This window comes from Ixodes scapularis, unplaced genomic scaffold (assembly GCF_016920785.2).
Source record: "Ixodes scapularis isolate PalLabHiFi unplaced genomic scaffold, ASM1692078v2 PGA_scaffold10__122_contigs__length_95168666, whole genome shotgun sequence".
Classification (NCBI taxonomy): domain Eukaryota; kingdom Metazoa; phylum Arthropoda; class Arachnida; order Ixodida; family Ixodidae; genus Ixodes; species Ixodes scapularis.
The window spans coordinates 34,927,984-34,954,488 of NW_024609836.1; the positions used below are offsets into that span (position 1 = coordinate 34,927,984).

At 45.6% G+C, this 26,505-nt stretch overlaps 1 protein-coding gene across 1 annotated transcript in view; it reads left to right on the forward strand.

The window, feature by feature from the left end:
- The window catches only part of LOC121834764 (natterin-2-like), a 38,442-nt gene extending 16,366 nt beyond the window's left edge, over positions 1–22,076 (forward strand). The window contains exons 2-4 of the mRNA XM_042288526.1: positions 14,903–15,044; positions 17,476–17,860; positions 21,783–22,076. Coding sequence (XP_042144460.1) covers positions 14,903–15,044; positions 17,476–17,860; positions 21,783–22,076 — 821 coding nt within the window. The remainder of the gene's footprint in view (positions 1–14,902; positions 15,045–17,475; positions 17,861–21,782) is intronic.
- Positions 22,077–26,505: the final 4,429 nt, after the last annotated feature.

Sequence of the window (26,505 nt, forward strand, 5' to 3'; positions counted from 1 at the left end):
AACTGTAGTCTGCTTAGTCACAGACGATAGTGTATAGGGGAAAGTGGGGGGAATTGAGACAATTTTCACACTATACAATTTTTTTTTTCTGATTAAAGGGCAGAGAAAAAAAAGATAATGGTCGAAAATTTAGAGTGAATGAACCTTCAAACCAGATGAATAGCTGGTTTGAAGGGTCGTTCACCCTAACTTTACTAATTCATTCTAGCCGATCATACCAACTCGGCCAACTTTCAACACAGCTGACTAACACTTTGCGTAACTCTTGTAAAAAAAAAAAAAAGAAATTGACGAGTTAAGTTATGTTTGATTTCACCCTCTCCCGACGGGAAATGGGACACACAAGATTACTCCAAAAAATTGTACAAGCTGGGTGGTTTCATTCACAATCTGACACGCTTGTCGTGTGGGGTATTTAGATTTTCATCACGAAATTATATGTTATAGCCACATTTCCATAATAAATAGAGCCACTTTTTAAACGTTTTAGAAAACCGTTTCTTCACTAAAAATTGGGAAGTGGAGCAAAGTGAAATGCTACGTTTAGGCTGCTTGATTTTTTGTATCAAGTTCTGTCTGTTCTTATGAATTTGTAAAAATGAAAACACTCACCGTATTTTTTTCTGGTAAATATATGACACATTGCAAATGTTTTTCTCCAAACTAAACAGCTTTGGAATAGTTACTGTCAGACATAATAAAATGCAAAACATGCTTGCAGCCTTGTATCTTAGGACTATTTCTAAGGAATTCTACTTCCACAGGAAACCTGATTTCTGCGGGATTAGCTTTCCTCTAGCTCTCGACTTGTACACCGTTAGCGCTTCGCGGAGCGAAGACAAGGAGCTTCAAGTGATGCATTTATCTACTGGTCGGCTCGTCTTCGAACACACCACTTTACTGCCTCCAACGTAGCAATAATCTGCGACATCTCCACGTGCCTAAAAAGATTATCCTTATCACTTAACTTTCGCAGGCGTGTTTTGACTCCATCATGCATGGTCTGTCTCACTCGGACTTTGCGCCATGCAACATTTATTGATTTGGAATTTTCTCTAGCCCGGAGATAATTGAGACGTTTGTAGCTGGACCCGATCATGCGTCCGACTTCAATATTCCTAAGTAACACGTCACACTTCCTCACCGTTTATTTCATTCCCGTCCATGACAGAGCGCTTCGACCGAGTCTTTATGGACATTAGTGGGCCCTTCCCGCCATGTGAAGCGTATCGCTGCCTTTTGACCCGTTTCTACCGCCTCATTCGCTGGTTGAAGGCCCTCCCCATCCTATTCGGCGGACATGGTGGTTTGGTTCAATGCTGGGTTTATCAAATCGAATTACGGATCGCCGAATTCAGATTTAATTTATGCTTTTCCACCAGATGCTCTCACTATTAGAAACGACCCGTTTTTCAACCACTGCTTACCATTCCGTCGCAAACGGTCTCGTTAAGCGCGATGGGAATGAGCTGAGCTAGTTGGTTATTTTACATCTCGGGTGGGACCAGCTGAACAAAGGAAAAAGGGAGGGAGGCAGGAGAAAAGAAAGGCGAGCCAACCGTTAAGCGCTTACGTCGTTCTGTGACAAAATCGGACAGAACCAAGCCGAACAGAAGCTTGTCAATTGTCATCCTGGGACTTCCAGTGCCTCTAAAGAGAACCTTCATCTGAGAGTCCTTCGGTTCAACACTGTGGCTACCCGTAACATTTTGGTACATCCGGATTGGAAGAGCCGCCTCCCTATTCTGCATGCACACAATTGTGCACTGGGACGGAGCTAAGAAATATCTTCAGTGACCCTACTCTGGGCTACATGAAGAAGAGCGTGTCCCCTAAAGAAACAGAATTTGCGTAGAGGTAACTTGGCACGAAGTCACATCACGTAATTCTTTTGCGCTAAATTTAGCGGGGAAACTGAAATGGTGTTGAGGTCGTGTGACGTAAATTTTCCCGCTAAATCAAGCGAAGAAAATGAGGTCATGTGACATCTCAGACCACGGCTTCATGACATGCGGCTTCAAAAAATCCGGAAAAACTAGACGAAGAACATTTCACGTTAAAAGAATGTCGTCGCCCATGCACTTTCCTGCATCATCACTCATGCTTCTTACATTGAAAGCCCGCCTCCGAATTACTCGGCCCCCGCAGCTTCTCAGAAAGTTGACTCCAAGCTCCAGACGCTGAGAAACCTCTCCTCCTATTCGTAGCAGTCTAGAGAGGTCCAGCTAGCCGCATCTTCACCTGCAGTGCTGTGTGGCGTTTCAAGAATCCAACCAGGGTCATACCTCCCTCAAGATATATGGCGGCAAGCCTTCGAAGTGCTTTATTCCTTGGCGCATCCAGGTATCAAATTGACGCAACGGCTCAGCTCATTCTGGCCTGGCGCGAATACTAACATTCAGAAGTAGGCACGTACCTGCATAAACAGTCTGCCTACTGAAGTCCATCGCCCCACTATCTCCCCGAATGCAACATTTCAGCTCCCCAACGCACGCTTCCCTCAAATCCAGATGGACGTCGTGGACCCCTTTCGCCCTCTCAAGGTCACCGGTATCTCTTCACCGTCATCGATCGTTTCACCAGATTGCCTGAAGCAGCTCCCCTAACGGAAGTCACCTAGCTGCCTCTATCATACAAGCATTCCTTACCCCTTGGGTAGCACGATTTGGTGTCTCAACAACTGTCACCACTGATTGTGGATTACAATTCTGGTACAGCTTGTTTAGTACATTCTGGAAATTATTTAGATTTCACCACATGTCGACGACACGATACCATCCTAGCCCGAATTAACCCTTCGAATGCTTCTATATATGCAAATCAAAACAGGCATTACTACGTCTGAGCCAACAATCTGGATTGTATGTCTTCTCCTCGTAATGTTTTGAATTAAGGCTGCAGTTAAGCTAGACATTGGGTGCGGAACGGTGGAGTTGGTCTACGGCACACAAATTCGCCTAACAGGTGATTTCTTTTGTTCATCACCAACAAGCCCTCTGCCGGATCTCTTCAACTAGGCGAAACGACTTCGTTCCTATATGGGCAAGCTTCGTCCATTACCCACAAGGCAACCTCAACAGCAACAACATATCTGTCAGCCCAGTTTTTTCCGCAACTAGAGATGTCTTTGTGCGACATGACGCCGAACGACGTTCGCTACAACCCACTTACGATGGGCCGTAAAGCGCCGTGGCACGAACGGTATCATTTAATATTTAGTTTGAATTTGTTATATCAAGTAACAACTGAGACTGGGTGGAGAACAAGACGAGTTCAAAGTGGAAGAGAAAGTCAACATAATGAAAAAAGTTATTGTCTTAATCTCAGTAGTATATTTATATGTACAACATTATCAAGTTCAGCAAGCAACCACCATAACACCAATACAACCCCCTAGTTGAGAAAACAAACGCGCACACACGCGCACGCACACGCACGCACGCACGCACGCACGCACGCACGCACGCACGCACGCAAATACCTGGCATTCCTGCTAGAACTATTATCTTTGAAAAAAGAAGACATAATTGCCTTTTCTATACTAACTACTGCCAAAAAACATGAAAAATACATAGACACAAAGGAGCCTCCCTGTCAACCACCTTCAGTCGAATATACGAGAATGTAAGGGAGGTAAATATATGTCAAAAAGAAGTTTGCATAGGTTTTGCACCGATATTAGTGGAAATTTGCACTGAAGGCTGGTTCGGAAAGTCCTATTTTCTGACACGTTACCATTACGAATGCTTACGCCCAAGTCAGGACATCGGTGCTTCATATTAAAGATGGCTACAAGTTCAAGGCGGTAATCTGGCGCGCGACATTCTAGACACGAATGTCTCGGTGACTTATACGTAGCCTAAGAAGGCGTAAACAGTAATCCAGCAATAACTCTCTGGACTGCGCTGGGGTAAATTAACTCAAATAGATAAAATCTGACAGCTGCGTTGTGAGGCGGTCTGTAATATTGAGTTCACCAACAGGCCAGCTTCAATATCTTGCCCGCTCGTGGGAGTGGCCACGAAGCACCGCTTGCGCGGGTCCAGAATATAAACATCCGTCCCTGGCTCCACGTTGACATAGGCGCGTCGTATCCTCGTACCCGAGGCGTTGTTCTTTCATCCAACATCCAGTCCTAATAAATGAGGTTTCAGCCTTCAGTCTGACTTCAGCACGAGCAGTTGTCGACGTGCTTTTTTTCGTAAATACGTCTAAAAACGTAACGTGGTGTCAGAAGTGGGATTAGCCCGCGAATCTGCTAATGACTTGTAAAGCGTAGGACTGATGCGACTGAAAGGGCAATGAGTGAGCAATCAACTTCGGTCGGGAACGGTGCTGCTCAACCATCCGTAACTGCGACAATCTGTATCTTACCACCCGAAGCCTTCAGTTTTACACCGCCGAACAAATGGCCGGCGTGCAAGAAGACATTCCAGCGCTTCCACAGAGAATCACGTCTTGCATCTCAACCCGAGCCACACCAGGTCGACGCCCTCATTTACATTATAATACCAGAAACCTGAAGACGTCTTACACACCTTGAACCTTTCCGACACCGAGGGCCGAGACTTCGACGAGGTGATGGAACACTTCATCCCTTGTCCAAATGTGGTGTACGAGTAAGCAATGTTCAAAACTAGAGTGCAACTGGACAATGAAACAGTCGAGAATTCGTCAGTGCTCTTCATAGACTTGCTAAAACATGGAACTATGAAAAACTACAGAACTGGATCCTCGTCTGTACCTATAGAGAGGGCCATTGCAGCTGCGCGACGATCTGAAAGGGTTAGAAATGAACAAGCGGAACTTCGACCGACGAAACAAGAGGCCGCCAGCGTTGGCCGAATCACTGCCCAAACTAGGACAACACCAGGATCTGCTCAACGAGAAGCCGAACGTCAGCATGTCTAAACTTCCACGAAGACCGCCCCACACAAACCAAACTGCAAGCCCTGCTAGTTGTGTGATTAACAAGCTCACCCGAGAAACGTGTGTCCGGCGAAGTATGCCAGCTCCAACAAATGCCATAAAAGGCCCGTTCGTAGAAACCGCAGCCTATTCCCAGCAGGCAAAATGGGACATCGAAGTATTCATAGGGATTACTCCAGTTGTTTTGGGAATCGATCCTGGAAGAGAAGAAACGGTGTTGCTGACTGTCGTCTTTCAGAAGCTCTTCTCAAATTGTTTAAAGCTCCCCAATCCAAGGCATCGAATTCATAGTCGGGACAAAAAAAACCTCAAAATCACGGGATCAGCTTGGATGCAACCCTACTGCAAGAGCGAAAGTCACTGGAAGACCTCTATGTTGTGAAAGGATTTTGCAAGATACTCTTGCGTAATCCAGCGGTCGAAAAGTTTCGGCTTTGCCCTAAAAAATAGTACACCCAGGAACCAAGCATGCGATTCAAAGAAAGATTTATCTCACCTGTTCCAAGGGCTCGGATCTCTCAAACGTGCTCACGTTCTCAAGCTGAAACCTATTGCGACACTCTTCGCTATCGCTTCACCGAGAAGAGTACCGATTTCTCTCTATCGTGAAACGCGAAAAAAGCTAGAAAACATTCAGTCGCAAGGTGTCCTCTCTCCAGTAGAGTAACCTACGGACTGGTGCGCGCCGATGGCCATCGTCCCCAAACCATCAGGCCGAATTCGCATTTCTGTTTATCTTAGAGAGCTGAGCAATCATAATCAGCGCGATTGTCACTCCATCTCTTTAGAGGAGCTCACGATGGAAAGACCAGCAGGAGACGAAATATTCTCAAGGCTGAACGCGAACTCTGGGTTCTGGAAAATTCCTTTAAAATAAAAGTAACAACTCATGACGACGTTCATCTCTCTGGAAGATTCTGTTTCAATTGCCTACTATTAGGAATCACGTCGGTTTCCAAACACTTTCAGAGACGCGTGAACTAACTTTTACGAAAATTAAAATGTGTATTTTGACACATGGACAACATCTTGATATGGAATCATCCTCCGAGCAACACGAGCATCGCCTGCAAGAAGTCCTCAGGCGACTCACATGAGGTGGACTCTCGCTCAAGGAAGCTAAATGTGTCTTTCGAACCACTATCATTAATTTCCTGGTTGATCAGTGGAGAGAAACGGCATCCATTTAGACGAGACGATCGTCAACGCAGTAAAGAAGATGCCCACACCGTCTTAAAAACAAGAGTTTTAGAGTATCACACGGGTATGGCGACATAGCTAGGACGTTTAGTGCCACACCTGTCTGACCTACTGCATCCATTATCGTCACTGGTCTGTTCCAGAGTGGACTTCGTATGGGATAATCCTCAGCAAGAACCTTTCAGAAAGTTGAAGGAAGTCCTCTCAACTTGTCCCGTTCTTGGAATTTATGGCGGCAAGGAATTGGTCGTATCTGCAGATGCGCCATCCTACGGATTGGGAGCAGTGCTGCGTCAAGGGCGGAAGGATGAATCGTTTCGCATCAGTGCCCAGGCGTCCAGGACACCCACCGACACAGAGAATTACGTCCAAATCGAGAGGGTTCACTCACGTGGGCGTTGTAAGGAATCCGAGATTATGTTTGTGGGAATACACTTCGTACTGGAAACCGACCACAAGCCTCTCGTTTCTCTCTTCGGATCAAAGTCATTCGACGACCTGACGCTTCGTCTACAAAGACTGCGCATGCGTCGAATGCGCTGCTCAGTGGCAAGACAAACATATCCAGGAAGTTCGACACTCGGACATTCCACATTCGACACTTGGAGAAGTCCCTGCCAGCAACGAAAACGAGTCTCCAGGGGCTATGGGCACGACAATAGATATTTGCCAAGGACTCGACACTTACAGCCACAAAGGACTACCAAATCGTCGGGATCTCGGAACACATCTCAAAGAGTACTGCAGGCCAAAGCTGTAAGCGCTCACCAAGAGAAAACGGTTCCATTGACCTCAAAGGGCGAGAAGACAAACAAAAGCTTACGATGGATAATAAACTTGAGTATGACACCTTGTTCATTTATATTTTGGGCAAAAATAACAATTTACGAAGACCTCTTTTGGAAAGTGTATCCATAGCCATTTTACTCGGCAGTCAGTCGTCATAGCAATATTTGTTTCCTAAGTATCCGTCATAAATTACACAAATAAAAAACCTTCGGACGTTTTTAATGCGCTTAGAGTATTTTTAAGTAAGTGAATTCTAGGCAATAGAACGAAATTCCAGGCTTGAGCAGAGAAAGCAATTATTCAACACGAGCACAGTTGACATCAATTTGAACTCGCGTAATCCTAGACGCCATTCCGAGCATCCTCAATGATGAAGCGACCACATCAGTGACGCGCGAGTTCATCCGAAGCCTGGAGTTCCATAACAATCCATGATCATGTATGACTAGATGTTCTTTCTCTTTGGAACATGTTGATCATATGAATATGTGCATATATTATATGCTTCCGTGTAAATCTAGAATTTGACGAGGACAAGTTAAATTCAATCTAGAGATTTCATATATCAGACCAACAACGGACATGTTCCATGAACCCAGCGGAGAATCGAAGCTACATTTCGTCCAGATGTAGATTTTTTAACGTGCATACGAAATTTCGAATGCTCGGTGGCTTGTGCGCAATAGGCTCCGTCAGATTGTGGGCACCTCGGCCGGATTCGAACCAACCTACTAGGGAATCGTAGGCCGTTTCTCTGCCCGGCGTCACCAAGGCGGCTTGCGCGTGCACTCCATTCTTCAATTTTTTGTCGCATTTCTTCGCGTAATTACAACGCTCTAACATTTTTTCTACGGTGTTTTTTTTTTCAGGTGGTTGTTGCTGAAGGTGAGTTCGCCATTATTTTATTTATCCAAAAGTAGCTTATTACGTCGTACTACGTATTTTAAGCCGCCCCCTAATTTACACCACGTGCTTAGGTTAACACATTCTTCTAGCTTGAAAGACGACGATCGCTCAGACAGTTTAATCGTGATCGCAACACCAGAATGCAAATTATTTAATAAGATATTTTGACTCTTATGACCGACCGATAACGGCAGGCTGGCGACTTGTCTAGAGCGAACCGTACTAGGCCTACGTAAAAGTAGGATAAGCAAAGGATAAGCCTTGTGCATACTTTTGTAGAATGTTGCATGATACAAGGCATTTAGCTTCTGACAGAAGAAGGACGTTCACCGAGCCTTTGAGGTGCTACATGCACCCATGATACTCGTGTTCGTACCTTTGGATGCAGTTTAAGCATAAGCCGAAGATATCCCATACAAAAATGGTCTATGGTCGACTATAGAAAATCCTTGCATGGCAGGCTTTAGGAAATGGGCCCCATTAGCTATAGACGCTTCTATGTCTCTCCGTAGCTTTTTCTAAGGTCTTCCCTATGGGTGTCTATAGCTTTTCTAGGGAGTATCACTGGTTAGCTAGAACTGTCTATAGCTTTTCTTAGAGCGCTGCTATTAGGCGCCCGTTTCCGGGTTGAGCTGCGTCGCCGTAACCGCGCGCTGCATTATGGGACATTTCCCATAATGACGTCACGTGTGACGCTTACCCTAATGACGTCACACGCGACGTCACGTGTAACGTCACAAGAAAAAATTTAGCGAAAACATTTTCCCGCTAAATTCAGCGGAAACGCTTCCCCGCTAAATTTAGCAGAAAAATGTTCCGCTAAATTTAGCGGAAAAATTTCCCTGCTAAATTTAGCGGGACAATGGACGTTACGCGCCGTCAACACCAATTCAGTCTCCCCGCTAAATTTAGCGGGAAAAGTTTCGCTATATTTCCCCACTAAATTTTGCGGAAAAAGTTCCCCGCTAAATTTAGCGCGGAAATTTTGGCTAAATTTAGCGCAGAAATTGTGGCTAAATTTTCCGCTAAATTTAGTGAAGAAAGCTGCTAAATTTCTCGCTAAATTTAGCGGGAATATTCCCCGATAAATTTAGAAGGAAAGTTTTTTCTTAGCGGAGGAGCGAAAACTTTCCATTAGCGCAGGAGAGAAGGAGGGGAGGATAAGGAGGGGGAGGAGGGGCATACTCTCCTCTTTTCCTCCTCAAGAGATGCGCTCTAATTCGGCATTACAGATCATTGTAAACGTCTTTTATTTTTTCGTTGGAAAGCTATAAAAGTTTGTACGGTTTACTCTATGGGTCTCTTCAGAAAAAATGCTATAGCCGCCTATGGTTTTTCTTGTGGTTCCTTTGGCCGCATTTATATTTTTGTATGGTCTGCAATAGCTTATGACTTACCCCATGACTCTTTCTATTCAGCGTGCTATAGCAGCCTATGGCTTTCCTATGTTGTCTTTAGCAGCCTATTGCTCTCTGTATGGTTGGTTATAACTCATTATACAGTTCGTCCTATGGTTCTCTATACCCATAGCCTATAGCTTTTCCTATCGTTCTTTAGCCGCCTATTGCCAACTGCATGGTATGCTATAGCTTATTTTATAGCTCGTCCTACAGTTCCCTTTACCACCGCTCTATAGCTACCTACGTATATCTTTTGTTTTTTACCGCCGTCGTATCAAATGTGGAACAATTTATTTGTTTACATGTGAATTTTAAAAAAGCGACGACATTGTATCTAGATAGAAACGATCGTTGTTTATGTCAAACTTATTTCAAACGTTTCGAAATTGATAAACCTATTTAATAAATCCTAAAAAAGAAAAAGAAAAAGTATTTGCTTAGGAGTTGGCAAAAATGCAGTTAAAGGGACACAATTGATTGTTGAATCTTCTGAAAGTTTATTACACACATCCTATTATGTAAATCAGTACAAACTAAGCAATCTAAATGCGAAGAGGTACTAATAATTAAGATATTATACAACTGAGAAGATTGCAAAGCAAACAAGAACCCGGCCAATTCTTGGGTAGTGTCTAGTCTGCTGGCAGCCGGCGGAATTATTTCCCCGACATTCTACTGGCAGTCGCCACTAACTGGAGGTCAGATCAGTTCATGGAACGGCGTCTCATCGACAGATCGTTTCATCGACACGCGGTGTTTTCTAAACAGCTCAAAATATATATATATTTTTTTGTATTGAGTTGCCTGCAAACTGTCACCACGAACCGGCGTGTGCGAGTTGGCTAGGTTGGTGAGCACGTGCCTCGGGGATACACGCTCGACGAAATTCCCTCACAGCGTGCAATCCGTGAAGCAAGTGTCGATGAAACATTAGTGTCGACGAAACTTGTGTCCATTAAACGTGTATCTACGAAAAACTGTCCATGAAACGTATTTGCAGAAAACCCAGAGAAAATAAGAAAGTCAGTATTCTACCTGCAGTTGTCAAACTATTTCAGCCAGCTGATGGCAGGTGACTGCCGGTAGAATTTAGAGGAAATTATTCTCCCGGCTGACAGGAGATATACAGTGCCTAATTCGAGACGAAATTCGGAAGAGTATCCGCAGAAGAAAGGTCGATTGCCGCCAAGAAGTAGGCTGCAGGGTACTTACGATGAAAATACCGTACTTGAAAGATGTAATCCGAGATATATGTCGACACGGGCACTGAAGAAATAACCTCTCAAACATTAAAATGAGAAAGAAGTTGCCCGTGAAGATTCAACACGATGTTGAACAAGCTGTCCTTTTCCGAACGGAACATTCAACACATCACAAAAATTTCTTGGGCTTCTTTTAAGAAATCACTCGTTGCCGACATAAGCATAGGACTTTCAGAACACCAGTAGCCTTGGTACACTTCGAATACGCTGTCGCGGACGAGATACCATTTACCACCGAAGCGGTAGCCACAGCAGCCCCGAAGGCCGCACCCGTTGGCAGCACCACACGCGAAACTAGGTCAGCAAGCAGGCATTGCGGGATTGGCAACGGCTAATCCGTATCCGCCAAACCACGTGATCACGCTCCTGCCGGTACCTGCACATGCACAAAGAGCGGAGGCGAGTGATGAACAATCTACGGTTGATTGTTCCGGTGTGTTTTTGGTAGAGGCTGAAGCCTTTGTCGAAGGCTCTGTGTCTGCACACGCAGTTGGGGCAGATGGGGGTCAGTTTGAAGGAGCACTTACACGTTGATGCCCTCCGCGGCACGTTGGGCAGGCCGTGGGCTAAGCGGAGGCGGACTGGACATGTCCAAATCGGCCGCAACCCCAGCACTGCGCGGGTCTGGCGTGACGCTCATTCACCACGAAGATGATTTCGTAGATCTCCACCGTTTCAGGCGGAGGCCCCCGAAGAAGATCTCAGCGTAGCGTCCACCGCCGAAACTGCGCATGCGCTCGACGGGTGCCGCACACTCGAGGCCACTGCGCAGCTTCTCTGTGGAGTCCTCGGGGGGAAATTTCTGGTCACTCAAATACTCACTGCTTGAGAGTCGTCATGGAGCCGCAGATCGGGAGTCCGGCCATGCTGTCAGCTGTCGGCAGCCTGTGCGTCATGGCCGCGCTGGTTGTGTCGACCGCCATCACGTTTCTCTTCGGGTTGAAACGTGCGGCAGCTGCCTTGCTTCTTGTGGGTCGCCGCAAGCCCTTTGCGAGGGAGTCTCTGTTTTGGATTGTGAGGCGTACTGCCCCGGTTGAGGAGAGCAGGACGGTAAATCTACCCGGTGGAAGCTCTTCTAGGGAGGGAAGGGGGGGGGGGGTCAGATCTCTGTTACCTTTTTTTTATTGGGCGTGGCTGCCGGCTGTTTTACTCCTGCCAGTGTCGCGGCTGGTGGAGATTCCACTCCGGCTGGGGTCCTAATTCCATCCTTTTTCAGCGCCTTTTTTGCTCCTAGCGTTTATAGCAGGATGGTCCCGTCTTCGCTGCCTGCCTCTTGAGGTGCTGCGAAGGCGCTGTTAGTGCGGGCGTTCACCCGGTTGGTGTCGTCCTCGTCGTCGATAGTATGGTCTGTGCCCTCGGTGCTGTCGTCGCTGTTGCTTGTGTTGTTGTCCAAGCTGCTGTCCTAGGTGATCTTTTTGGTCCCGTGTCCCGCATGAGGTCGATGAGCTCGACGGGCACCTTGTCTGCTTCTGGGTGCACTAAACCGGCATCTATTAGTACGCTTAGGAGGACGTCCTTGGGCGGGACGACCTCGTTTGTTGGCTCGTCCATAGTGTTACGGAGAAATTTCGTGATCAGTAGCGTATGGAAGGGCTCTGGTGCTACCCTAAAAAATAGAACAATGACATTCAACCAAGTACAATAGCCCAGTGGCGTAGCCAAGCAGTGAGGGGGCGGAACTTTTACTCCATCCCCCTAAAACGAGTCGACTCTTTTATATAGGCATACATTACGCTCCACCTACCGTCCACACCCACAGTCCTGGACCTCCCAGACATCTCAGCTTCACCTCCATTTGGAAAATACCACTTCAGCCCGGATATGTTATTGGACCCTATCAGCACTTCAAACCTCTGCACCCTATTAAACACTACAGTCCTTCAGCCCCTTAAACTCCTTCAGCCGTTCAAAACACTTCAACCCTTCCGACCCTTCAGCCTTTCAGGCTCCCTCAACCCTTCGACCCTTTAGACGCCCAAGTGACTGCGAACCATAAACCAAAAATGCAGTTTAACAAGTTATTGGAAATTTATTTCAGACATTGAGTTTTGCATGCATGTTGTAACTAAAACAGACTATAGGAACAAAACGATTGCTCACACTAGCGCGCAAGCAGCAGTAGACAAAAGCAATTACACCAAATATGGACAACCGAGTTTTTTGTCGCAAAAAAAGTATCCTTCAAGGTACTCTCAATGCCGCTGGGTAAATTCCTGAGATGTACGTTTGTCAAACTCATAAAACCGAGGAGGTGCTCCGCAAGCCCACATACACAGTGTCAGTAGTACGATTAGCGAAAACCAGAAACGTGCAGCGAACATCCGCCGTAGTTGAGGACTCCGGAGCACAGTCACGGTGTCGTCCCGTGGTGCCTTCACGGAGGCGTCTCGTGCGTCTTATTTCCTCGCCGGATGTTTCTGAAGCCAGACGGACGAAGAGGCGAAAGAAACATGCCACTGAGATACCTCATTAATCCACACACCCAGCTACCACGCATGGGACGGGAAGCCGAGACAGAGCGTCTGATCGTTGTTCTGCATTTAGTTTATTCTGGTTGTCGGAGAAACAAAAACCGGGCGAGTAGCTTCTGACGAAGGCTGTGTTTCGACTGACCAAAAACAGGTTATCTTCAAACGACCGAAGAACCGTTCCCCTCTCATTTTCCCCACGCACTCAGTCTCTCGTGAGCGAGCAGTTGGCGTCCTTGAGCACTCCTTGTTCCACACGTAAAGCATGTACATACAACACACTAACACAGCTATGCGGCCGCGTTAGCCAAGGTCACAAGATACGTCTCCTCAATTTCCGAGACTCGCTGTGGGCGCTCGGTAAAGTATGGTAAAGCGGCTTCCCCGACGCATATATCGTGAAGGGTCACGTGATCTCTCCCATATACCCGTTAAAAGGATAATGATGGGTGCTGTGATTTTGCGGAACATATTGGGACAGATCCCACAGGCCTCTTAATAAACTGTGACGAGTCTCTTACACCGTTTAGGAATTCTTGAGGGGTACGTCGGGCCCCCCTGAAAACTTCGACGAACACCTCATACACCTAAACATTTTTAGAGAGTACGTCAAACATTTCAGAAATCCTGGTCAGCCACATAAACGAATCTTTAATAGGGCTCCTTCTGGAAAAATATTCCTGACTTTGCCGCTCCACCATCTTATGGACCAAGAGCGCCGCAATATTGAGATTTCATATGCACTATCAGCCAGGTCACTCAAGAAAAAAAATGTCACGTACTTTTTTGTGTTGTGCCTTAAGGTGCTTGGGCGTTGATTCGACGGAGCAGCGTCACTTGGGTATGCGGTGCTCGGGTACAACTAGTTGTTGAAACAGATACCTCTAACGGCAATCGACTGCCACATAAATCCGAGAAAAATAGTTTTATTTGAAAACAGAAAAATGCATCATGCTTATAGAATTACTGATTTCCCAAAGTCATCGACTGAAGTATGATGACAATCGAGGATGATTACCTTTATTATTTGCCGCCAAAATATTGCATAATCCTGACTTCACTGTTTAGAAAACGTTCAGCCGCAAAGCATGAACACTTGAAATAGTAGAACCTTATTTCTTTTATCAAAAGTGCAGAAGTCGTCATGTACGTACCCTGTATAAAAAGAATGCCTTTATACAAAAACTTGCTTAAAAAGCCAAGTTTGTAATAGTGTTTTTTTTAAACATAAGCCAAAATAAAATAAGCGGCATTAATTTTAGTATTTCAGTTGGCGTGCGTTATAAATAAGAATATTTACGGTGTCGAAAGATGTAATAATTTTCTCGCTGGCCAACAAGAGCATGTCAACGTTTTGAGTGCATTCCGCATCTGTCATACTTAAACAATCTGGCGCCGAGCGATTTTATTTCTTTCGGACCAATAAAAGTGGTTCCCGGCAGAATCAAGTTCCCTAAAGGGGAAGAGTCGGAATCGCCGGTTGATCCATCGCTTCGGAGACACCAGCCAGGTTTTTTCTTCCGCGGCACCGACGCGTTAGTGAAGCGTTGGTACATATGCGCGATGAACGCGGGGGAGGAGAGAGAGGGGGGCACGATGTTGAAGACTGATAAGTCCTTTCATTGTTGTCATTATTATTATCCGAATAAGAAAAAGTATTCTGGATATTTTTTAACCCTGCCTCCCAGCTGTTCCTTCGCCAATCATTATAGCCTTTTATTGCAAGGGGACACACTTGGAGCAGGAATTTAACAAGAAGGCTGAGTCGACGTTCTTCAAGGACTCGGCCGCATCTAATCGCAACGCCTCATGCCCAACAAAATGTCAACCAACAACGTTGCTTGAAGGGTTTTGAAAAGGGTATCTTGCTATATTGCTAACTATGATGCCCCATTTTTCTCAGAGAAGGTAAACAAGTCTGAATTTGAGGCTTTTCTTTTTTCCGCAGAGCCGTCACAGTTTGTGTTTAACCTGGAGGAAGCCGTAAAGACCTACGCAAACAACTTAGCAGCTCTATTCAATACCAAAGTATCGTTCTACGACATGTGGAGGACTCAAAGTGTGCTGCGCGAGCGTGGTGTGTACAGACGGTACGATATACTCGGTTTCATCGCATGTCACTGATCTCCGAAATCAAACGTTCCGTGTACTCTGCGCCAGCGAAGCATACCCTCAGGCAGGCAGAGTTTATTATCCGTGGCTCCAAAATCATTTTCCACATAACGCTTTTTGTTTCTTGTATGTGCATTCCTAGCTAATCTTTAAGACAGTGAATACGGTGCCATCCTTACTTCTCTGAGCATAATACCCCGTTGGCTTATATTCGCAAATATGTTTCTTATTGTAGCTATCTATGTGTAATTTAATAAACGTGAGTGTCCTCACCTTGAATTATTTTATGTACCAACATCTTGTCGTAATCTTGATAATATATTATATTACATGTGTAAATGCCCCTGTGTTGTTTCTTTGTACCAGACAAGTTCATGACAGGTTCGTGGCCTCGTCAAAATAAAAATAATGAATATTACTATCACTATTATTATTATTATAAGATAGAATCCAGTGAGGACACATGCAGCAGATGTTTCTAGCGATTTCATGGGAAACAAAATTGTTTTTGATGCAGAGTGCGCCAAGCGCACTCACATGAAGGGTGTCAGTCTGCCAGAAAGCAGAAAGAGACGTCGGAAGTATGATGTCTGGGGTAAGCTCATTTGTTGCAACGACTGCATTCCCGACGAGCGCACAGATAGCCCTAGCTCGGCCGAAGTTGGGCCTGACGTTCAGAACGACTCACCCTCTCCGGACCGGTTTGACATGGACTCCGCGGCTTTGGTGGCTGTTCTCTGGGAACTATTGGCCGACACCTTAAATGGCACCTCTTTCCTGACGCATTAGATGGTGGCTGTGAGGGAATGCTTGTCTTCAAAGTGATCCGAAGAATATAGCTCCGAGAGTCAATGGGTCATGCTATAGGTTGAGGACGGGCACCTTCCGACAATACGGCTGCAGTCGCCATTATACGACTGCTTCCTGCGAGGAGGAGGACAGGACACCCCATTCCCCAAGGGGAAAGGGCCTTCGGCGGTGCCTGAGTACCTAAGAGCTTTCAGGGGCTCACGTCCCGTGACTCGCATTCCACCACCAGCCAGGACAGATTGACCTTGAGGGGAAGAGCCTTCCGCTCGACGGGTTGAAATTTATTCTTGTCTATTCCTCCCTTTGCCGATTCAGCAGCACAAGCCGGGGAGGCCGGCGTCCTGGTAACCCACAGCACGCGTGATGATGTGGGAAACGAGGAAAACACCGGTCAACCTCTCCGCAGTAACTCAGCGGTTCAGCTTAGCTTGACGGAAGACAGCGCCAGTCGCGGCCCTGTTCTTCGTTCTTTCGGGTCCCTCCCGCAGCGACTAACATTCTCAAAAGAAACTCAATGTAGGGAGACATTAGTGCCGCATCGGCATCCGTGCGACGAGCCAGGGCGGCCTTCTTTACACGCTTGGATACAAGCTGCTCTTCAGCAGACATCAGAGAACACCTGGGACAATCCCTTGGCCAAAGGGCCTTTAATGTACAAGGCTGAATACACGCTACTGTGGGTATCTAGCATTCCACGTCGCAGCTGTGGAGGACGATATTCGGGCGCTGCTCGACCCGAACATTGGGCCGGAGGGATGAATCCTTAGGGAATTCCTGGACCGACTCGCGGAAAGCAGCGCAAGCTCAACGCTTACAATGCTTGCAATGCCCGATGAAGTTGACGGATTATCTCATCAAATCATGTTTCCTAAATTGTGGTTTCGAAGGACGACGTAACTGAAGATTGTTGATATCACTCTAGCCGTCGCTTTTCATTTAAATAATTTATTCATATTTTTTTCTGTGCGGAACACTCCCACAATGACTAATTCGCGCGCACATTTTAACTAGTGTAGTGAATGCTCTCTCGTTCTGTTTCTGTTCTTTGTTATATGATTTTTATAAACTTATTCCGAGATGTCCTTTCCTAGGCTGCTGATTTGCAACGGGTTTCAGTCATATAGTCATGTATAGTCTCAGCGGCTTTTTTTCTATGAAAATCTCTAGTGTACATATCTATCAGAAATAAAGCTTGGAAATGAATATCTTGATGAGCCGTCAAAAATTATATCGTAGTCAATGACAAGATTAGAGCGGCGGGCAAGAGATGGCGGACAGCATGAAGCGCGTGCTTCTGGTCGGGCGTTCGAACGAGACGCGTGGCCGTACTTGCCTTGTTTGTTACTATAGTCACGGATAAAGAAAAAATGGTGGAGCATGTCTTTCGAACACCTGGTATTCTAGCACCAATTTCATGCCTTCCGCCTTGAAATGGCAGCAAGCGCGCTTTAGGTGCACCCGACGCCGAAGCGCTGTATGGTGCGAAGTGCACATTGTAGGGAGGAAAAATAAAGTTTCTTCCCGACGTTCTAATCTGGTCAGTGATTATAGAAAAGATGTGCCGTTTCAACCGTATGCCTTGTACGTGTTTTGTTCCAGGTACAAGTTGTCCGTGAGGGCTTCCAACTTTCAGTTTGGAGAACCCACCGGGGAACAAAAGCGGCCCACACAGGTCTATACCGCCACGTATACAAACCAACAAGAGAAGGCGGATGTAACACACACTGTATCGCAGACCTACCAGAACACTGTGTCTACCACCTCCAAGTTCGTGAGGGGATTTAAGCTGAACTACAAGACCGGCGGTTCTGTCGGAATACCTGCCGTTCTTAGTGCAGGTGGCGAATTCAGCTTCGATTACATGTTCAGCGGCACGACAACTAAGACCGAGACCAAAACCGAAACTCTGAAGATCGACGAAAAGGTTGCCGTGCCACCGAAAAGCACAGTGCAAGTCACCTGGTACGTCACCAACACTCAGATGGTAAGTGAAACGTTAAGCGATGAAACGAGTAGCATTCAGCGTGCTGCAAAACGGTAATTTGATGACTTTTACATGTGTCATTGCCACTCGCCAGAATATTTTGCAGCTTTAAAGTACTCACCAATATGGAGTATCATCACACAGGCTATATTTTATATGACTTAGCATTAAAAAAAAAAACAGTGAAGATAAGTTAGTTTAACTAAAATATGATCGTGACGTTTTTATGGTGTCGGTGCCATGATCCCTTTTCATTTACATTTAAATAAACGGGAATATAAGAAAGGTGGAATCTGAAGCTCACCCTAACTATTTTAAGAATAATTACCATTGGCGTAACTATGTTGAATGTCACTACGCAAATGCTTCGCGATGCAATCTTTACGATTTTTAAGCATGACCGAAAAGCGACAAGCAGGTACGTGTCACGGAGGGGAGGGGGCATGGGGCCCGCCCCCCCCTCCCCCCCTCGCCTCCCCCCCCCCCCCCCCCCCCCCAAAGTCTTCCATTTTGCTGGGGCCTCCTCTCCCCCTCCTCCTCATGAAGCATTTTGTCATGGGCGCCCCCCGAATTTAATGTAATTCTAGGAGGAAGAGGGATACATTTATAAAGAATCTCAAAATCCAGGAAACAAAAATGCGCCGCTCTAAGATACAGCGCCGTGTTGGGTAAAATGTGTTGTGATATGCATGCGTTCGTTTGATGGAGGAAAGAAAATGCAAAATACGATCAAAGGTTTTAATTAAATTTTAGTAAAGTATAGATGTTGCTGTGTGCCTGTTTGGAATATCAAGAATATAGATGACTTGCAAAGAAACACACACCGAAAAAAAATGAAAGACGTTTACAAATCTTGCCACCTTATACGTTTTTCTAAATTATCCAAGTATCAAGGAGTATGCTACGAGTGAAGTACATGTGATGCGCAAGTGCCGGGGATTGCAGCGGCAGTGGCTGGGTTAATGCAAAAACCTAAAATATACAATCTTGCTCTCGCATTCGTAAAGTTTTTTTTTTTGGTTATTTACTTTAAACATTTTATACGGGGAAGGAGAATGCGTGCGGCTCGTTAACCTACATTCCCAGCATTCATGTTCATGCTTGTGTAATTTAGCAATAGGTCTATTACTATACCTCACGTCATTTATTTTGTGCTGCATTGTCAAGGCCAGGGTAGCTTCCGCAGTGTTCGAATTCTTTCAAAGCTGGTTGCGCATGCGGGAGGAATCCAAGTGATCTCGCATCAGCGCATGGCTGCTGCACTGTGGAAGCTCTGCTAGGCTTGACAATGTGGCACGAAATACCTGACGCCAAGTAATGCTGCAACGATTATGTGTCGTAAATATTGAGCACTCAACTGCAAAGCCTCCGCCATACGTTGGGTGCCTATGAGTGCTCTGTAGCATTTGTATTCTCTCCTGCTCGCGTGGGAGCTGAGAAAGTAGACGTCCGGAGGATGCCGGACGCGGCATCCTCCGAGGTATATGTCACTTCAGTGTAAACTACATGCTTGTACAGAGGAAAGGAATTAGCAGCGCTCGAATCATTTGGAAGGACGAACCAACAGCTCGCCATCCTAATTTGATATCGGACATTGCGGTAAGCACACCGTGACCGAAAGCGTTACTTCGGAAGGCATGTTTTAATGCGTTAGCATTACTGCCCTGGTACGTGCGCTGACCTTGGACTGGCTGGAGGACACGCATTCAAATTTCGCGACGTTCCCACGGGATGGCGTCACAGCCCCACGTAACGCCTAGCAACCGAAGATCGCCGGCGACGTACCTACCTTTTCGCCAATTTCGGAGCCGCACAATGTTACGACCGCGCGCTGGTCCGGCCACTTGGTGTGCGGTACGGAGCCGAGCCAGGGCAGGACCTCATGAGGACGCAGGAATCGGGAAGGACCAGGAAGCGGAAGGGGTGTCTCGTTTAGCTTTGTTTATGTACATACTGACTGGTTCAACATCAACTTGAGAACACTCAAGAAAACATTCGAGAACACATTCGAGAACACACGCTAGCAGCCGCCTGCTGCTACTTTTATAACGTCACATTTTCCCATACCCCTAACAGGGAATCCCCATGGTCAAGGCCTCGGCCAAAGCGATGGGGCCTTTTTTTGTAATGTCCAGGCACGCCCCCCTCCCTCCTCCGACACAACCACTCGCGTCATGCACACCAGAGGGCCAGACGTCCTTGGTCACAATGTCGCCGGTCAGTCGCGGCGGACAATGATGCCATCGAAGTCTAGATGGATGCATAGATCCCGAATTCCAGGCGTCTTGGTTTTCATGCGTTAAGGGATAATCCCATAAATGCTCGAATCTGGGGAGAGGCCGCAAAGCTTCCTCCTTTGTCCTGGAGCGCGCCAAGGCTTTCGGGACGATGAGGGGTCAGATGGTAATTACGACCCGTGCTGACACTGGTGTCGGTCAACTTGATAATTCCTCGTTGGAGGCCACGTTCGCGACACCAAGGCGCCTATCGCCTTGCTTCCGGGCACGGCTGACCGGAGCCACCTGGCGACGACGCTCCAGGGCGTTCACCTGTGTCAGTCGAACTGGGGGGGGGGGGCGAAGATCGTCTCTCAGGACCTTTTTTCAACAGCAGCGAGGGAAGGCGAATGCATGACTGGGGTGCATCACTGGGGTGCATCACTGGGGTGCATCACTGTGGTGCATCACTTGGGTGCTTGTCAACCCACCCCGAGCCCCCCGTCCGCGTCGCTTCTCGGCGACGGTGTGCGGCTGGCTCATTACAAAATACTAACCCACCTTGGGTCACCTGTACACGCATCCTCGCGGCGCCCCGCCGTCGACCCAAGTCTCGTGCTCGCGGTTTGTTAATGGGCCGCCGCCGGCCCTAGCCTCGCTGTCCCCCTAAGCACCACAGTTGCTGGGTTGTTACGTATTGTGGCCGGCGTGCAGATGCGCGTTTTGCACGCCCTCGGAAGCTCCTGACGCTGGCTTTGGGGACCTGTGGACGCACACAGGCTGCGGTTTCGTTCTTCGGCCTGCCACGCCGTTCTCGAGGCGCAGTCTTCTTACCATGTCACCGGGCCGTAAGCGCAGGATGTCGTCACCCCTGTATGCACAATATGTATGCACAACGACCAAATGGCTTTGTCGTTTTTGCGCGCATCGCGCGCACGTCCTTCATGCACGCGCTAAGTGACCTGATCTACCTGCGCCAGGTAGAAGAGGGGTTTCGGGAATGTTCGCCCCGCAGAAAAATGCCGAGAGGCTGCATTTACCGTAATTTGTCTGATATAACCGCTGCGCGAAAAGCTTACGCATTTCAGCGATAATCAGCGTTTCGGCCGCAGCAATGTTTTCTCGCGATTCGCGTTTTTTTTTAACCGCGGGAAAATTACTTGTTTACGAGGTTCTTCGATAAAATATTCCACTGAATTAAATGTTTCTAAGGACGCTGTACAACTTCCTTATGATAACTTAATTTTTCTCTAACTAGAATATTTGAAAAGTTGATTAATAATTCTTACCTAAATATTTCATTAAGCACAATACAAAAATAACCCTACTTGCTCCAAACTACGAACAAACTTGTTCCTTAGGATTTGTCATTCTTAGATGCACCAACACATGTTTAAACCTCTGCTCAATTTACATGGACCATACTTAGGGGAAGTCCCCAAAGTGGAGAAGATTTACGTAATATTAAATTGGCTTCCAACCTCCACAAGGTGGATTTTCCCAATGTCCGCCAGTCTCCTAGAGGACGCGAGTTACCTTCCATATCAGGTGGAACATCAGTTTGTTCTTACATTAACTTTAATTTAGATTATTTTTACTGGATTTACAAGAACCGACCTTGTGTTTTCTCTTTGGAATTTATATGCTTAAAGCGAAAACACAAAACACTATTCCTAGCCTAACAGCCGCCCCGACTCATTTTGCAGGACTTCCCTTGGACTGCCACAATAACCGTCAGAGGTTGGTTTGCCGTCTGGTTCGAGAAAGCAATCCAGGGTCATTTCCTCTGGTTCTTCCCTGTCTCCCAATTGGCAAGAACCGACAGCAGCCTCACAGCCATTGATCGTCAGGCAGTCACCTTTGAGGCCTCAGGTGTCTTCACGAAGGTTGACACCCACGACTCCAGGGTCTTCGTGCACCAGTTGAAAAGTCCCAAACCAGCAAAACCCGCAACTACGAGACGACCAAAGGAATTCAGAACGCCGATTCCCTTACAATAAGAAGTAAGCGCCCGAACAACCCTCACGGTACGATACCTAAAAAAAAAAAAAAAGTTTATTTTCAACACAGCGCGGCTGAAACAATAAATCGAAGTACAAATGGCTGTCTTCGTGCACACGTCGTAATTTTTCAGATCTGTCAAATTTCACATTAGTGTATAATTGCGTTTAGTTTTTCTGTCGCTATTAGGGATTGTTACAATTCAATTGGTACTCCCAGCTTTGTTTCCTTGCCGTTAATTAAAAAACGTCGTATTCTTTTTAAAACGTCACTCCCTTGCATTCTTTCACCAGATACTTCGTGGTGACACCGCTGCATTCCTGGTGACCATGTTTTTTTCTATCGTGACGATGTTCAATAGTGTCAGCGTATAGACATATTGTTGATTCCCGTCACGCCCCCCTGGCCGTCGCAGCGCAGGTAACATCACCAGGTTCATGCTCGCCGCGCCACCCAGAGAGCTTAAAAAACAGCTGCGTCGGAGCCATCGTAGCAGTCGGTGGCGAAATCGCTGTCGACAAGTTCCACTTTCCCACTCTCTCGTATTTTTTAGCCAGTTGAGAGTTCGTTTGAAATTTGATTAGATGTAAGTTTTCTTTCTGCTACCGACTTAAGTCTTGTGCTTATACTATGTCTCGGGGGACTGACTGTATAGCATGTCACGCAGAGATTGCCGGGGATTGCTCAGAGTGCCGAAATGGGTATCACTTGGCCCAGTGTTGTTCGGGAGTTACGAAAGCCTCCTTTGAAAGCATGGGACAAGCAAAGCGAGAAAAATGGCGTCGTAAGACCTGTCGCACGCATGAGAACAGAAGTGGTTCGCAAAGTGGAGCCACTTTTTCGCCGAACACGGCACTGGTTGGTCAAACAGCAGTCTGCGCTCAGCTTGAGTCTTTTGGGGAACAAATGGATGCTCTCTTGGCAATGAAGACAAGCGTGGACACCCTCCTGTCATTGCCTGCTAAGGTCGGCGAACTGTTGGCTTTTAAACCTACAGTAGAGTAACTAGAAGCTAACATGCAGGAAATGAAAACCAAAGTGGATGGGTTAGCCGTCAAATAAGACTCTGTATTGGATGGCGTGACGAAAAATGAAAGCAAGCTGAGGGAGCTTGAAGACTAACACGATGAAGTGCGGGAAGCCGTGAATCGCCAAGCAGAGACTGTTCAGTTTATGCGAGACAAAATCAATAACGGAATCAGTGCAGTCGTCTCCCAAACTTGGAAATTCACGGGTTCCCGATTTTACCTGACGAAAATTTCAGTCAACGAATGAGCGACTTGTTAGCTAAACTGGAGTTGCCAAACCCTGATGCTAAAGACATTCTCGTGTTGCATCGCCTTCCTGCTAAACCAGGCACGATACCAATAGTACTGATTAAATTCAGCACGAAGGAACTAAAACATTGCTGGCTTAGAACGAGTTACAAGCTGCGTCAGCTTATCCAGGCTGCCACTGTCCCAATAATTTTCTTTAACGACAATCTTACAAAGCAAAACCTAGAATTATTCTGGATGGTCAGGGAGAGGGCAAAGATAAAACAATACAAGTTCACGTGGGTTTAAGAACGGAAAGATCTTCGAAAAGAAAAATGAGGGGTCGTCACTGTTGCGGATTAACCGAGTTGCAGATTTAACAATATTGTATAAGTGCTTCCATGGATTGTTTTCAATTGCTAAAGTGTTTGTTGCTTAAATATAAATTAAAAAAACCTTCAGATGTTTCATTTAGTATGTTTCACGTCAATATCAGAAGTATTAGAAAATACTGGGCTCAGTTTATGGTAATAGTTCGTGACTTGGGCACGATCATGGATGCTTTCATTCTAACTGAAGTTAATATTAATGAGGAAAGGACAACCCTTTTGTCAATTCATGGTCATGACCAATTCGCATTCACAAGAGCGTCTGGTATATGCGTTTATGTCAAAAACATTTGGTTCGCAAGTCAGAGAACAATAACAATGACGCATGCTGAGTGCATAAGTCTCCAGATAAGATGGCAAGATTTCTCTGTCGTCCTAATTTCGATCCATCGTCCGCCGTCACGTAACGCGAACTTGTCTTTTGAAGAACATGATAAACCGCTATCGGAACTTAGCCCGACAAGTCAGTTATGTTTAGTAGGTGACTTGTAATATAATATAAAATATATATGTAATATATATAATACTTGTAATGTAATATAAATACCATAAAATCCTCACGCCATAGTGAATGCCATTACCTTAATTTAATGGCGACTTACGGTATCGAAAGTATATTACAGGCCCCAACTCGGTAAGAATTGTTGGGCGACAAATTGGTTTCGTCGTGTATTGACCATTTTTATATAAGAATTACGCAATTACTAGAAAAACACTTGTTAAAGGTAATGAGCGGTTTTTCAGAACGGTTCGATCCATTATCCAATGACTAGTACGGTTTCGTTGCTGAACGGGAAAGTCAAGCTTTATTAGAAACTTTTACCGATTGCTTACACGCAGGTTTTGATAATAATATGTACACCTGTGAAGTGTTCCTAGATGTGTCAAAAGCTTTCGATAGCATAAATCACGAAATACTTTGCTCTAAACTATACAAATTTGGCTTTCCACTTTTAAAAGTGTACCTTTCAGTACGGTCCCAAGTTGCAGCTTTTCAAAATCGCAAAAGTAATAGAACTTTTCTGACTGCCGGGGTGCCGCAAGGATCAGTTTTGTCGCCTTTGTTGTTTAACTTTATGTAACTGACCTTCCTAGTACTATCTCTGAATGCAAAATATACCAATATGCAGACGAGATGGTTTTCATGTCATCTGACGCGGATTGTCACGTTGCCGTTCAAAAGCTTCGAAGATACCTTATTTCCACAATGGACTGGTTTTACTCTAACCTAATCAAAGTGAAAGCTTCGAAGACAAAACATGTTTGTTTTAGGGATCCGCTCAACGAGGTGGAACTATGGGATACTGTAACGCTGCATACTTCCGCCCGTAGCTATTGTAGTTGCGAACCTCTTCAATATGTGAAATCAGTAAAAAATCTGGGAATTTACTTCGATAGTGACTTGTCATGGTGTACTCTAATGGTGTATTTATGTGAACGAATAAGAAGTGTTTCATTTTGTCTTTATAATAATAAAACTTTCTTGCCTTTTTTGGTTAGAAAAATGATAACAAAAGCCTTGGCATATAGTTATCTACGTTACGAGATAACCATTGTTTCAGGTGGCTCCTTTGTTTGGCACGCCAGAGCAAATTCTTTGTTTAAAGGTATTTTGAAAAGTGTCGCGTCTGATAGGCCAGATGTCTTGTTAAATACATGTATATTTCACGAACTTCAACTACCGTGTTTTGAGGGAATTTTTAAGGAAACAGTCGCGCTTCGGCATTTTTGGAACTCTATGTTTAAAACACCATATCTACAGCCGCGACGAATGAGACCGTCACTTCGTTTTGATGTACCACGAATCATAAGAAGATGTGGTGAGCGTATCTGACTGTACTTTGTACCGCACGTTTTCAAAAACCTACCAGAATCATTGCTTGCTATAACATCTAAAAAGAAACTTAAAAAAAAGCACTACGAAACTTGGAGCAATGATATGGCATTCTCAGCCTTCACAGTGTCATCATGCATCAAATGTATTACTGTTTATTTTCTTTTTGAATGTGTCTTTTGTCAAAGTTCTTGAGTCTGTATGAATTGTATTCTTGAGGGTAAATAGACATACCCAATCGGGTTATACGGCGACTTTGCCACCTGCCGAGCTAGGTATACAAGCCCTTGAGGCTTATACCGGCTCGATCTTGTACTTTGGGCATTATTACTTGTGAAAATAAAGCTATGTTCTATGTTCTATGTATTATGTGTTATGTTTTATGGTCTATGTTCTATGTTCTATATTCTATGTATCCGCAATGTTGCAACTATAGAATGCATACATAGTTTACCTTTCAAAACAAAAAGGTGCGTGGTTTAGAGAATTAGAGGGCGCACTGCGCTATTTATGCAAATGGCCATAAAAGTATCGCAAGTGTAAAAACCCTCTATTTTATTATGCATGTTTTAATGAATCAGACTGGTGCCTATCTTAAACACTCTACTCAGGATACTGTATTTCAAATTGTTTTGGTAGTATTTTGGTACCCTGCAACTGCATATTTGCTACTTTATCTTATTATATCCCTGACTCTCTTGTACTCAGGATCTCAAATACATTTTTTAAACCTTAGAAGAAAAAGTTCTCCTATCCAGTCCACGTGACTAGGGATCGTCATACTCCAGGGTAAAAGTGAACCGATTGCCAACCTGGAGGGAAGCGACCGAACGCAGAACAGGAACAAGGCGCGAACAAAAAGCACTCAGTGCCCAATGCCAACAAAACACAAAATGGATAGCCTGAAGTACGCCCGCATTTGTTTCCTCATATCTACTTCTTTTCCTTT